This window comes from Hypanus sabinus, chromosome 17 (assembly GCF_030144855.1).
Source record: "Hypanus sabinus isolate sHypSab1 chromosome 17, sHypSab1.hap1, whole genome shotgun sequence".
NCBI lineage: Eukaryota > Metazoa > Chordata > Chondrichthyes > Myliobatiformes > Dasyatidae > Hypanus > Hypanus sabinus.
The window spans coordinates 29274739-29290733 of NC_082722.1; the positions used below are offsets into that span (position 1 = coordinate 29274739).

The 15995-nt window shown below is 42.0% G+C and overlaps 1 protein-coding gene across 2 annotated transcripts in view; it reads left to right on the forward strand.

The window, feature by feature from the left end:
- ranbp10 (RAN binding protein 10) overlaps positions 1-15995 on the forward strand; it is a 141782-nt gene that overhangs the window by 92454 nt on the left and 33333 nt on the right. For both annotated transcript variants that reach the window (XM_059992756.1, XM_059992757.1), the window contains exon 4: positions 2160-2327. In XM_059992756.1, coding sequence (XP_059848739.1) covers positions 2160-2327 — 168 coding nt within the window. The remainder of the gene's footprint in view (positions 1-2159; positions 2328-15995) is intronic.

Genomic DNA, 15995 nt, shown 5'->3' on the forward strand with positions numbered 1-15995 from the left:
TACAGGTAGCTCATGCTAGAATGAAATTAATATTGAGGAAAGGTGAAATACATGCCATAGATATTACTACTGTGAAACTAAAACCCTATTTTGGCAGGATTGCTGTGTTCTTTAATGCTTTTATGAAGTGATAAGATATTTTCAGTTTAGCAATTAATAGACGGCTGATAAACATTGGTATATTTACTTGGGTTATCATTTTCCCACTGTTGAATTTGGATGTGAATCAAATGCTGATTTCATTTTTGAGCCTGCAGTACTGATTAATATCAACCTTGATTTTAAAGCAGATAGTAATTCAGGCTATTTTTAATTGCAGCCAATGACTTCCCTGTTGAATTGTTTTACAAATACTGCACATGACAGTCCTTTTGATGAAGTATCCATATAATATGTTATATGAACATATTACTTCAGAACTTTCAAACTTTTAGATCATCACACTGTTGTTTTCTCACTCATGACCATAGTTCAAAGGTTCAAAAGTTCACTTTATTATCAAAGTATACAACTCTGAGATTTGTCTTCTCCAGATAGCCACAAAACAAAGAAAACGATAGAAGTTCAAAGAAAAACATCAACCCCCCCCCCCCACACACACACAAAAAGAAGCACTTAACAAATTGCTGCAGAGCATCACTCCCTCCCCACACATACACAGAAAAACAAATTGGGCAAACTGCAAGAACATTAAATCCCAACTCAAATCACACCAAATTGAAATTTCACAGCAGCAACAAGATCAACAATCCCGGCCCCCGCAGAAAATCAAATTGGGTGAACAACAAGAGCATCAAATCCTAACCCTCCCCCACCCCCCCGCACAAAATAAGAGTTATCTATCACGCCAAATTAAATTGCTCAGGGCCAGAGCTTTGACTTCTCTTGTGTTATCTTGCCTTTAGAATACTTATTTCTCTTTAGGATGTATATATATCTTGTGCCTTCTGAATTGCTTCCAGGAACTCCAGCCATTGCTGCTTTGCTGTCATTCCTGCCTTCCACCTAGCTCCCTAAAATCTCTCTTCAGGACGTCCTCGTCTTTTCTACCTATGTCATTGGTGCCAATATATGCCAAGACTTCTGACTGCTCCCCCTCACCCTTTTGAATGCCGTGAACCCGATCCAAGACGTATCTGGTACCTGGGCAACAACATACCATTTGGGTGTCTCCATTGCACCCACAGAATCTCATCTCTGTTCGTCAACTCTCTGCTTTTCTGAGCCACAGCACCAGACTTGGTGCCAGAGACCCAGTCACTCAGGTTGCCCCTTAGTAGGCCATCCCCCTCAACAGTATGTAAAGTGTTATATTCATTATTGAGTGGAATGGCCACAGATGTACTCTGCACTGACTGTGTATTTCCCTTCTTTCTCCTGACAGTCACCCAGTTACCTGCCTCCGGCAACCTAGGAGTGAATAACTCCCTGTAGCTCCTATCTATTACCTCCCTCATTCTCCAGTATGAGCCAAAGAGTTCTTTGTGTACCTGCCCTATTTAAATAAGAATTCTCAAATAATTGGAGCTCATTTATAATAGATCATATGCAAAAATCATTATATTGTTTAGGGTTGAAATGAACAAATGAAAGGAAAACAATAATTATTTTTATTTCTTAAAATTCTTCCAGCTCTCTCTGGGTATTAAAGCTGCGGTATTTTCAACTTGAATGTTAAATGCTTTCTCTTTCCAAGGATGCTACCTGACTTGCTGAGTACTTCCATCGTTTTCTGTTTTACTTCCAAATTTCCAGCCACTGCAGTTGTTTGATTCTCAAATATTGGAGTGATTTAAGATCCCAGTATACAAATATAAATAGTCTACCTTCCATCAGGTAAATTGCCTGTACAATTAAAACATCTAAAGCATTTCTGGCACAGTGCAGCAGAAGTGGACAGAACTGCAAAATTTGCAGCTCTAATGCAGTGGTTGTGTTGGAAAATAGTTGATTTATCACCATTTTTCAATAAATCTGTTGAAAGTCCTTATTTTTGAATAATTTACATTGATGGGCAGTTTCTTCTTTTAATTGAAAGCTAACTCCTGTTTGCTGCTATGAATAAAGTGGCCATTATTAACAGAAACAAGATTTTTTATCCAATCCTGTTTGTTTAATGGAAACTAAACTCTTTCTCTCCTCTTTCCCATGTTTTGCAGGTTGGGACAAACATTCATATGGTTACCATGGAGATGACGGACATTCTTTCTGCTCTTCAGGAACAGGACAACCATATGGTCCCACTTTCACCACTGGAGATGTCATTGGTTGCTGCGTTAACCTCATAAATAATACCTGCTTCTACACAAAGAATGGCCACAGTTTAGGTAAATTGACATTTGTTGGAATAAATTACAATTAGGAGTTCATGCACAAGATGTTAACTTCCAATTCAAAGGATTCCTGAGATTGAGGTCCGTTTCATTCTCTTCATAATGCACTTGTTAAATTCTCTTCGAAAAGCTTATGTTTTTATTCATTGTCACCTTGACTATTTTATAAAACCAAATTCTGATAGCTTCCATGGTTCAGTTGCTATGCGGTAGGAAATTTCTAGTCAGTTTCTAGAGTAGGTTACATGGTCAGCACAACATTGTAGGCCGAAGAGCCTGTAATGTGCTGTAGATTTTCTATGTTTCTATGTGTGTCATGAGATATACCGATGTAGTTTGGCCTGAAAGGTACCAGGACCAATCTCAAAAATCTCTACTAATCTCATCCTAGATCAGGGGTGGGCAAACTTTTTTTGACTTGAGGGCCACAAAGGGTTCTAAAATTTGACAGGGGGGCCAGACTAGGAGCAGATGGACGAGTGTTTTGGTAATACACCTCATAAGAGAAAATAAAATATCATGGGATATGTAGAAAACATGTGCTTTAATTTCAATTGAAAATGAACAAATGCATTACAACGAAATATCTGTCTTTGAAGTCCCATGGTATTTAGCTATTTATTGAAATGTCTTTTAAAACACTGAAAATTAAATGAATAAAATACAGCTTTTTTTAATAGTAACAGTTATTATTTTAAAGCACTGAAAATTCTGTTATCCTTCAAGATATTATCATCATCACTCTCCTCCTGACTGTCTTTATTTCAAAAACGGTAGGAGATGCAGGTCTACTTGTCCTGCTCCTTCTTATTCAATTATTCCCTGTGCCAAAACTCAACAACGACCCACACAATGACAGAACAGTGAGAGCGCGCCAATATGCGGAGCTCTGTGCTCGCAAATCCCCGCAGGCTATCTCCCTTAGCCGGAACGCTGGCTAATTGTGAGCCGGTTCAGATGTGCCAGGAAATGGGTCGCCACAAGGTCACAAAGTAAAGCGCAAATGTGGAGTAATACGCTGCACCTCAACAAAGATCAATGTATATAGAGTGTGTCATCTATTGGGAAAACGCCAGAATTGGGGGAGAAAACGTTAACAAGGTTTATTAATATAATTTCATCAAGTTCTGCGGGCCGGATTAAAAAGTTTAACGGGCCGCATATGGCCCGCGGGCCGTAGTTTGCCCATGCCTGTCCTAGATGATGATAGGTGTAGTTTTGTTTGGTTTAAGGAGGCGAGAAAAGAGAAAATGTGCTATAGCCCTAGATCCTTTGTGCCGTTCATGAAATCATGCATTAATTTGTAAAGGTACAAGTGTAGAACATCCATAAGTATTTTGAAGAAAGAAGTTTGGGTAGCTAAGCAATCTCACACTTCCAAGTGGAAATTGCTTTGGAGAGAAATGTTGAGTCCTTGAAATCCAAAAAAAAGGGATGCCAATAGGAAAGTGAAAGAAACTCCAACTGGCAGGCAGCTCTTCCATGTGAAAATATCCACAGATTTTTGGGATGGATCTGCAGCTCTAGGATTGGGCTACTGAATCACCTTAAGATCTCAGTCAACAGTGGTAGTGATCATCTTTAAATGAAGGGAATATCAATAAAAATCTAAAATGCCACCAGAGTTAAGTGGTGTACCAGTACTTATGAGTCCTGTGGGCTTTGCTTGGCAAAGAGAAGATTAGATTTGGTTGTTTTAGAATCTCAGTTGTTATCTGAGTGCTATATATTTATAGATATGTAGTCCAAAGGTCACACAAGCAGAAGGTATTTTTGGCTCTGCATCTTTGTTATCAGTCGTTGAGTGAAAAAGAGTAATGTAAAAGGGCTAAAATTAGTGATTTTGCCATTTCCAAATAATTTATTTCAGTCAGCTAAAGAAATACCTTAGTATCTATGGATTAAGGAAAATTAACTTGTGCTCCCACTATAAGTGCATTCTTCAATGAGATTTAATGACAGAAATTCCCTTTAAAATGCAACCTGGTCTTGGCTCAAGAGCTTCAATTAAAATTACTGCTTCAAGTACTGCTAGCTGTAGTCAAGGACATTTTATTCATAGTAACTTGCAGGTGTGAGTACTAATTTTTCACCAGAAACCCTACCTATTAGAATAAACTGTGTTAAAGAAAATCAGGATATTAACAGATACAAATTTTATAGGGGACAAAATCCAATCATAACTTTGTCTCAATTCAGCTGTGGCTAAAAACAAATCTTTGCAAATATGAGTTAAAATGAAGAAGTGAAACCACATTGATGAATGCAATATTGTTGAATGAGAATGGTTTCAAATCTATATTTTTATGTGTATGCATTGCTACAAATTACCCAATGCAGTTGTGTATTTTCCAAATCTTAGATATTACTGTATGAATTTAAACCAGGGTTTGAAGACAACTAATATTTAAACAACAAAATATACATATTTATTTTTACATCATTACTCTACACTTCTTGACAGGAATTTTTTTATAAGTGGGAAACTGATGTCGTAAGTATCCAAAAATCGAGTTGGGACGAAGGGTTGACTTTATAAATGTTTATTTTTCACTGAGTCATGGATGAATAACTTCAAATAGTTTGTTTACTTCAAGATTTAAAAATAGCCTTATCTACTCTGTGTATATTCTATGACTTCCATTTCTATACCATCTTTAATGTAGCAAAATGTGTTGAAGGACACTAGCTTCAGCAAGAAAGTGCTTGGGAGTTGGAGCTATAGAGCTTCCACGAGGCTGAGATCTCTTCCACATGCTTGGAGGAGGCCAGGTCTCAGGCTAAGAGGGCACTGGCAGAAAGGAACAGGAGGTGACTCCAGGCAGAGAGGAAGAAAGCATATGATGCAGGAACCCTCTGGTGCCATACCTCTCCCAAACAGATGTAATGTTTTTGATACCGGTCGAGGCAATGGCTGCTCAGGGGAATATAGTAAGAGCCAAGTATGTAACACCTCAAGCGGCTCAGCTGCACAGGAAGGGAGGATAAAGAAAGGGACTGTTATAGCATAGGGGATTCAACTGTAAGTAAAACAGTAAGGTGTTTGTGCAGCCACGTATGTAATTCTAGGCTGATATGTTGCATATGTTGCTGATATGGATGCTAGGGTCAAAGCTACCACTGAGTGTTTGCAGGAAATCCTGGAGAGGAAGGTCATGACACATACAAGTACCTGCCTGACAAAAAAAATAGATGATGTCCTTCAGACTGAATAGGCAGTTAATGGTATAAATTTAAAAGCAGGGCCTTTAAATTTACCCTAGTAATTCAGAGTTACTTCCAGTGCAGGCATTGGCAAGAGTAAAAACAGGAGAATACATAAGATGAGTGTATCTAGAGAGTAGGATTTAGGTTTCTGCTTACACACAGTCAGAGGATAGCATTCGTATTCCTGTGGGCATGTTTGCTTGTGATATCAGGAATGGTTTAAATTTAGTTTGCCAGAGACTGGGCAGCAAGTTGGAGAAGGTGGAAACATAGGAAGTAATAGAAATCAGAAAAATAGTGAAATAGGGCAGAAAGGGCAAAAGCAAATAGAACCACAAAAGTCCCAAAAGTTAAAGGAATGAATGCTGGTAAAAAGACAAAACTAATAAATTGATATATAAATGTATATAACAATGGAAACAACAGCACAAGTGGAGCTAAATGATTAAAATCTGATAGCCATTACAGAAACATCATTACAGGTCAGGAGGAAATAATTCCAAAAGAAGTTAAGAATATCCAACAATGGCTAATCAAGGAAATTAAAGAGGGTATTAGATTGTAAAGTGGAAAAGGTTAGTCGTAGGATCAAAAAAAAGCATACAGGACAACAACAACCTTGTACTCCACGTCAGCAAGATCAAGGAACTTATTGTGATCTTCAGTACAGGGAAGCCAGGAGAACACACACCAGTCCTGAAAAGAGGATCAGCAGTGGAAAGCGTTGGCAGCTTCAAGTTTCCTAGCATCAGTACCTCAGAGGATCTATTCTTGGCCTGTTATATCAATACCGTCATAAAGAAGGCATATCAGTGGCTCTAGGAGTTTGAGGAGATTTGGTATGTTACCAATGACTTGCAAATTTATGCAGATGTACGGTGAAGAACATTCTGAATGTTGGAACCACCACCTGGTATGGAGGCTCCAATGCATAGGATCGAAATGGGCTGCAGAGGGTTGCACACTCAGCCAACTCTATCACAAGTACAACATCCCCCCACTCCCCATCCCATTTTCGAGGATATCATCAAGAGGCAGTGTGTCAAAAAGACACCACCACATGACGTCTTGTCATTATTACCATTGGGAAGGAGAAAGAGCTTCTTTCCTTCCACTATCAGATTTCTGAATGGTCCATGAACCTCGTTATTCCTCTTTTGCACTGTTTTTTTATTTTATGTTACTTTTTTATGTTTTGCACTGTACTGCTGCCACAAAACAAATTTCATGATGTGTCAGTGATAATAAACCTGATTTTGCAATTCAGAATCCAGCAGAAAACTAACTAGTGAGAAATCAACAGAAAATTGACAATAAAAGCTTCCTTAAGTCTTTTAAAAGGGGTCATTTAGAGAAAGAGGCTAGGGAACAAGGAAATAGCAGACTTCTTGCATCAGTTTTCACAGTAGATGATATGAAACACGCTCCATTTATATTTTAAATAATGAGGACGAATGAAATATCATCATCACTAGAGAATTAGTTCTGGGCAAATTAACAGTGCTAAACACCAATAGGGCTACAGGACCTGATGGCTTGCATCCTTGGAAGAGTAAACTGCCAATGTAATATCCTTGTTCAAAATGAGTGCAAGATAAAAAGTGGGTAATTAGAGGCTAGTTAACAAAATGTCTGATTAGAAAAATATGAGAATCATTTATGTAGGTGGTAATAGCAAAACATTTGGAAAGTCATAATTTAATTAAGCAGAGTCAGCAAGGTTTCATAGCCTAAGTATTGAAACTCTCTGACAAAGTATCAGAGTAGACTGAGGTGACCCAGTAGATGTAATATATTTGTTTTTTTAAAAGAGCTTTGGCGAGGTGCCAAACTGAAAGTTACTATGCACAATAAGAGTTCGTGGTGTATTTGTATGGATAAGGAGGAGGCAAATGTATTGAAGTGAAATTTTAAAATGATGCAAAATTATTGAAAATCAGAACATACTTGAGAGGTTTAATGACCTGCTCTTCAAATAGTAACAATCACGTATCAAATGTTTTGTTGTGAATGGAAACGTGGTTTGTGTATTGCTTAAGTGGGTAGTATTTGATCTGGAATTACCAACCACAAATGTTTGCAAGAACAAATTTTTCCGGTCTATAAAATCAATAAATTGAAAAGCCTTTTAAAAGGTTTGTATTACTCTGAGCTTTTGACACAGAACAAATTCTGCCTATAGTTCAACTCTTCCCAGATTTACAGAGAAGTTGGTGAATGCACAGAATAGCCTGGCAGAGGAGGTGGTGGAGTTGGATATGATTACAACATTTAAAAGGCCTTTTAGGATGTATATGGATAGGAAAGGTAGAGTGGGATGCTAGTCTAAGATAGGCAAATAGGATTAGTGTTGATAGGCATCATTGTTAGACAATGTGGGCTAAAAAGGCCCCGTTCTTTACAATAAGTAAAGAAGGCAAGTTGTGAGAAGCATAAAAAGAAAGTGGAGAGAGAAATTGTATGACTGGCCAAAAAGGTAGAAAATGTGGCATAACGAGACACTGTGAAGTTGCCACTTGAAGGAAGAGTAGTTAAGCAGATTACTTAAAAGATGAGCAACTGCAGGAAGTTGCACCGCAGAAGTACCATACACATTAAACATGTAAAACCAACACAAACACAAGAAAATCTGCAGTTGCTGGCAATCCAAGCAACAGACACAAAATGCTGGAGGAACTCAGCATCTTTGGAAAAGAGTACGCAGGCGACATTTTGGGCTGAGACCCTTCATCAGAAAATCCTGTTGAAGGGACTAGGCTCGAAACGTCAACTGTTTACTCTTTTCCATTGATGCTTACTGGCCTGCTGAGCTCTTCCAGCATTTTATGCAAAACCAACATATAGGTACAGCAGGTATAGATTATTGACTTTTTTAAAAGAATTTGTAATATAAAAAAAAAGGTCTTGCTACATTTGAACAAAGGACAAGTGAGGCTGCATCCAGAGTCTGTGAATAATTTTTGTTCAGTTATTTAAAGAAAGATATTATCATAGCAGTTCAGAGAACATATAAAGGAGGATCAAATAGATTGGCTGTGCATTTGGTTGAGCTTAGAAGAATGAGGCAATCTTTTTGAAACAGGTTTCACAAAGTGAAAATGGGAAGACTCTTCCCCTCATGGCAGAGTCAGACCAGAGATCACGATCTCGGATTGAATGGGTGCCCATTTAGGATTGAGATGAGAAATGACTTTTTTCAGTGGCTTACTTTTTAAGTTAATTGCCCCAGAAAGTCATTAAGACAGAATTCTTGAATATTTGTTAATGGTGCTGAGCTGCAGTCCCCATTGAGGTCGTAGTTCAGACTGGAGTTTTTTTTAGGACAACACAAACAAAATGCTGGAGGAACTCAGCAGGTCGTGCAGCATCTATGGAAATGTATTTTTTTTTTAGCTTTTAGGTTTTGTGGTGGTTTTGGGGACAGAGGGGAGTTAGGGGTCAGGTTAGGATTCAGGGATAGAAATGTAGGGGAATTAGAGGATAGGCCAGAGTTCAAGCCTCTGTTCTCTGTTCAAAGACAAATGGCGGGGTCATGATGGGATGGGAATTTGTGACATAGCTTTCAGGGTTCCATCATCGGCAAGCATGGAGTTGGGGCTCTCACTCACACTCATAGAGTCCTGGATCAATAATGAAGAACGAAGCTTGAAGTTCGATTGGAAGTCCGAATCAAACCTGAAGGAGGTCTGACGTCTGGATCAAAGCCCAAAGGTTGATCAGAGTTCTGGATCAATGAGGTCGATGGGACATCTGGATTGAAGCCCAAAAGTTGATCAGAGGTCCGGATCAAACTCGAACATCAATCAGAAGTTTAGAAGTCAAGGTCTAAAGCCTGGAGCCTTGGTCTGCAAATCGCTGCGAGTCTGCTGGGGAAGGTGGAACCAGTGTTTGTGAAACCATGAGTCCAACGAGGACGGCTTGTCCTGGGGTTAGAGGGTTGTGTATGTGCATGGAGTGTGGAGGGGGAGCAAGGTTTTGTTGCTTTGTTGTTCGGTGTGTTCTGTTTTGTTTACTGTGTTCTGCTGAGCATTACAGGCATCCTATGTGTGGTGATACTTGCAGGCTATCCCCAGCACATCCTTCGGTGTTAATGCAAATGACATTTCACTGTATGTTTCGATATGATGACAAATAAAACTAAATCTGAATCTCAAGTATGAAACCATTGCCCCATAAAGATGTGGAAAATGATTCCTTGAATGTGTGTAAAACTGAGAGAATCTGTCAAGGTTCAGGGTGAAGAGGACTGAAATAGACTTGAAATTAGCATCAGCCATAATATTGTTGAATAGCTGATCAGGTTTGAGGAACCAATTGGCTAAATTCTTCCTGTTTTGTACAGTTTTAAAACATCATAAGACTCCCCAAATTTGATGTTGAGACACGGAAAGGGATGCCGACACTCATGACAAAAATAGCAAAGTGTGATGAGTGCTTTATTAAAAAAAAACTAGACAAAGAGAAAAACTGAATTTTGGACCGTGACAGTTGAAGATTGAAACTTGGGATGATCGCGCTCAGAATTAAATAAATATAGGCACAGAGAATATTGGTAATTTGAAATGAATATCGTCATGGCAACATTTGAAGTCAGTTCATAATTAAATAAGTATCTGCCTGGACTTGGTGGTTGAATATGAAGTATCATTTGGCATATAAAAACTTTATACTAGTCTAAATTTCAAGAGCAAAGTCACCATGTGAACTTTTCTTAGAAACTAGTTTGGAGACCTTTTAATCCTTTTAATATTGCTATTTACCTGAGACCTGTACAGGCCTGCCTCTGGAGGAACCTGTGGTCTCTTTATCATCAATCTAAACCCATCAAACTTAATATTAAACAAAATGTAAGTACTGTAGCTCCTTGGAATCTGAAATAAAAACAGAAAATTCACCAATTATGCCCAAGTTTAAGATTTTTTGAGAATATAATTCAAGGCATTCCTTCCTCCACTATCAACACTGCCCTCACCCGCATCTCTTCCATTTCACGTATATCTGCCCTCACCCGCCACACCATCAGGGATAAGGTTCCTCTTGTTGTCACCTACCACCCCACCAGCCTCTGCATCCAGCACATAATTCTCCATAATTTCTGCCATCACCAACGGGATCCCACCACCAAGCACATCTTCCCCTCCCTCCTTCTCCTCCCACTCCCAACTTTCTGCAGAGATTGCTCCCTATGTAACTCCCTAGTCCATTCATTTCTCCCCTCTGATCTCCCTTCTGGTACTTATCCTTGCAAGCGGAAGAAGTTCCACACCTGCCCCTATACCTCCTTCCTCACTACCATTCAGGGCCCAAACAGTTTAACCAAGTGAGGTGACACTTGATCTGTGAGAATGTTGAGGTCATATACTGTGTCTGGCGCTCCTGGTGTGGCCTCCTGTATTTATGCTCCTTCCGCAACAAAAGATGGGGTTTTCCTGTGTCCACCCATTTCAATTCTACTTCCCTTTCCCATTCTGACATGTGAGTCCATAGCCTCCTTTACTGCCATAATGAAGTCACATTCCGCTTGGAGGAGCAACCCCTTGTATTCCATCTGGGTAGCCTGCAACCTGATGACATGAACATTGTTTTTTCAAACTTCTGGTAATTGCTTCACCCCTTTCCCTCTCTCACCTTATATTCTTACCTTCCTGTCACCTCCCTCTGGTGCTCCTCCCCCTTCCCTTTCTTTCCCTTCTACCCTCTCCTATCAGATTTCCCTTCTCCAGCCCTTTATTTCTTTCACCAATCAACTTCCCAGCTCTTTACTTCAAACCCCCCCCCCCCAGTTTCACCTATCACCAACCACCTTGTACTTCTTCCTCCCCTCCCCCCCTTTCTTAGTCTGATTTCTCATCTTTCTCCAGTCCTGACGAAGTGTCATGGCCTGAAACATCGACGGTACTCTTTTCCATAGAGGCTGCCTGGCCTGCTGAGTTCCTCCAGAAAATTATGTGTGTTGCACCATTCAAGGTTATTTAACTATAATAAATAGAATTAATTATGATCTAATTAATCTCAAACAGACTTGAGGGCTGAATAGCTTATTCTTGTTCTTCTCTTAGACTACTAGAAAGATGCAAAGTTGTATAAACAGGCTTCCTAAAGTACGGAATGGCACTTGATGCTTTCTCCTATGAATCAGCAATTCAGCATAACATATGTTTGGTTTTCTTTTAAAGAATTTATGCTTTTTGTTGAAGATAAAGGTTTTTTTTTGCTGAAATTCTTTTATTATTGTACTTATTCCACACATTATCCAAACAACTACTAAACATTACGCAGCAGCTTTTGCGTAGCTCCACCTGGTGACTGGAACAGTGTGCTGGAGAACATTATTTTAGCAAACAGTAAAAATGTCATTTACAGCAGAGGAGAATTTGTATAATTTTAATTCATCAGCCCAATGCAATCTTTAATTTCATTATTCAGCCAGATTCTAGGTGCTTCACATCCACAAGTACAACATCACAGCTCTGTTCATCCTGTCCTCTTGCCAGTAATCAGAACACAACTGTCAGGGAAGTGAAAGGTCAGTATTTCCTGGACATGAAGACAATAGAGCAAGCAGCCTTTCCAGTTCCAATGTGGGAGCAGATTGAAGATAACCTTATCTACTGCCCTCAGTCCATTGGGCACCAAGACAACCCAGTATTTGATCTGTATCCGCAAGCTGACTCTCGGCGCAAAGGAAGCTGCTGCCTTCAAGCAAGAAGTTTGAATGCCAAGCAAAGTGAACAGAGGAAAAGGCTCTAATCGCAATTCAACTAGATAATGCATCAAGAGGGTACTACTGGAACGACTGAAGCAGGGAACATCAAACATAAAACATTTTAGCACGGAACAGGCCCTTTGGACCACAATGGTTCAACCTACTTTAAGATCAATCAACACTTCCTTGCCACATAGCCCTTTATTTTCTTTATCATCCATGTTCCTTTCTAAGTTTCTTAAATGCCCCGTATGTATCTGGCTCTACCACCACCCCTGGCAATGTGTTCCATTCAGATTCAGATCAATTTATCGCATGTACATTGAAACTCAATGAAATGTGGCCATTTGCCTTAACAAACAACAGGCCCAAGTATGTGCTGGGGCAGCCTGCAAGTGCCACCACATATTCTGGTGCTAACACAGCATGCCCACCATGCCCGGAAGAACAACACATGAGCACAGCAAGACGGAACATACCAAAAAACAATGCAAAACAGTGAAATGAGCCCTGTTCCTCCCTCAATCCCACCCATACACATTCACCATCTTGTAGCAGTGAAATGAGCCCTGTTCCTCCCTCCCTCCCACCCATACACATTCACCATCCTGTAACAGTGAAATGAGCCCTGTTCCTCCCTCCCTCCCACCCATACACATTCACCATCCTGTAACAGTGAAATAAGCCCTGTTTCCCCCTCCCTCCCACCCATACACATTCACCATCCTGTAACAGTGAAATAAGCCCTGTTTCCCCCTCCCTCCCACCCATACACATTCACCATCCTGTAACAGTGAAATGAGCCCTGTTCCCCCCTCCATCCCACCCATACACTTTCACAATCTTGTAACAGTGAAATGAGCCCTGTTCCTCCCTCCCTCCCACCCATACACATTCACCATCCTGTAACAGTGAAATGAGCCCTGTTCCTCCCTCCCTCCCACGTAACAGTGAAATGAGCCCTGTTCCTCCCTCCCTCCCTCCCACCCATACACATTCACCATCCTGTAACAGTGAAATGAGCCCTGTTCCCCCCTCCATCCCACCCATACACATTCACCATCCTGTAACAGTGAAATGAGCCCTGTTCCTCCCTCCCTCCCTCCCATACACATTCACCATCCTGTAACAGTGAAATAAGCCCTGTTTCCCCCTCCCTCCCACCCATACACATTCACCATCCTGTAACAGTGAAATAAGCCCTGTTTCCCCCTCCCTCCCACCCATACACATTCACCATCCTGTAACAGTGAAATGAGCCCTGTTCCCCCCTCCATCCCACCCATACACTTTCACAATCCTGTAACAGTGAAATGAGCCCTGTTCCTCCCTCCCTCCCACCCATACACATTCACCATCCTGTAACAGTGAAATGAGCCCTGTTCCTCCCTCCCTCCCACGTAACAGTGAAATGAGCCCTGTTCCTCCCTCCCTCCCTCCCACCCATACACATTCACCATCCTGTAACAGTGAAATCAGCCCTGTTCCTCCCTCCCTCTCACCCATACACATTCACCACCCTGTAACAGTGAAATCAGCCCTGTTCCTCCCTCTCTCCCACCCATACACATTCACCATCCTGTAACAGTGAAATCAGCCCTGTTCCTCCCTCCCTCCCACCCATACACATTCACCATCCTGTAACAGTGAAATGAGCCCTGTTCCCCCCTCCCTCCCACCCATACACATTCACCATCCTGTAACAGTGAAATCAGCCCTGTTCCTCCCTCCCACCCACCCATATACATTCACCATCCTGTAACAGTGAAATGAGCCCTGTTCCTCCCTCCCTCCCACCCATACACATTCACCATCCTGTAACAGTGAAATGAGCCCTGTTCCTCCCTCCCTCCCACCCATACACATTCACCATCCTGTAACAGTGAAATAAGCCCTGTTTCCCCCTCCCTCCCACCCATACACATTCACCATCCTGTAACAGTGAAATGAGCCCTGTTCCCCCCTCCACCCCACCCATACACTTTCACAATCTTGTAACAGTGAAATGAGCCCTGTTCCTCCCTCCCTCCCACCATTACACATTCACCATCCTGTAACAGTGAAATGAGCCCTGTTCCTCCCTCCCTCCCGCCCATACACATTCACCATCCTGTAACAGTGAAATCAGCCCTGTTCCTCCCTCCCTCCCACCCATACACATTCACCATCCTGTAACAGTGAAATGAGCCCTGTTCCTCCCTCCCTCCCTCCCACCCATACACATTCACCATCCTGTAACAGTGAAATAAGCCCTGTTTCCCCCTCCCTCCCACCCATACACATTCACCATCCTGTAACAGTGAAATCAGCCCTGTTCCTCCCTCCCTCCCACCCATACACATTCACCATCCTGTAACAGTGAAATGAGCCCTGTTCCTCCCTCCCTCCCACGTAACAGTGAAATGAGCACTGTTCCTCCCTCCCTCACACCCATACACATTCACCACCCTGTAACAGTGAAATGAGCCATGTTCCTCCCTCCCTCCCTCCCACCCATACACATTCACCATCCTGTAACAGTGAAATCAGCCCTGTTCCTCCCTCCCTCCCACCCATACACATTCACCATCCTGTAACAGTGAAATGAGCCCTGTTCCTCCCTCCCTCCCACCCATACACATTCACCATCCTGTAACAGTGAAATCAGCCCTGTTCCTCCCTCCCTCCCACCCATACACATTCACCATCCTGTAACAGTGAAATGAGCCCTGTTCCTCCCTCCCTCCCACGTAACAGTGAAATGAGCACTGTTCCTCCCTCCCTCACACCCATACACATTCACCATCCTGTAACAGTGAAATGAGCCCTGTTCCTCCCTCCCTCCCTCCCACCCATACACATTCACCATCCTGTAACAGTGAAATAAGCCCTGTTTCCCCCTCCCTCCCACCCATACACATTCACCATCCTGTAACAGTGAAATGAGCCCTGTTCCCCCCTCCATCCCACCCATACACTTTCACAATCTTGTAACAGTGAAATGAGCCCTGTTCCCCCCTCCCTCCCACCCATAAACATTCACCATCCTGTAACAGTGAAATAAGCCAAATTTCACCCTCCCTCCCACCCATACACATTCACCATCCTGTAACAGTGAAATGAGCCCTGTTTCCCCCTCCATCCCACCCATACACATTCACCATCCTGTAACAGTGAAATGAGCCCTGTTCCTCCCTCCCTCCCATACACATTTACCATCCTGTAACAGTGAAATGAGCATTGTTCCTCCTTCCCTCCCACGTAACAGTGAAATGAGCCCTGTTCCTCCCTCCCTCCCACGTAACAGTGAAATGAGCCCTGTTCCTCCCTCCCTCCCACCCATACACATTCACCATCCTGTAACAGTGAAGTGAGCCCTGTTCCTCCCTCCCTCCCACGTAACATTCAAATGAGCCCTGTTCCTCCCTCCCTCCCACGTAACAGTGAAATGAGCCCTGTTCCTCCCTCCCTCCCACCCATACACATTAACCATCCTGTAACAGTGAAATGAGCCCTGTTTCCCCCTCCCTCCCACCCATACACATTTACCATCTTGTAACAGTGAAATGAGCCCTGTTCCTCCCTCCCTCCCACATAACAGTGAAGTGAGCCCTGTTCCTCCCTCCCTCACACCCATACACATTCACCATCCTGTAACAGTGAAATCAGCCCTGTTCCTCCCTCCCTCCCACCCATACACATTCACCATCCTGTAACAGTGAAATGAGCCCTGTTTCCCCCTCCCTCCCACCCATACACATTCACCATCT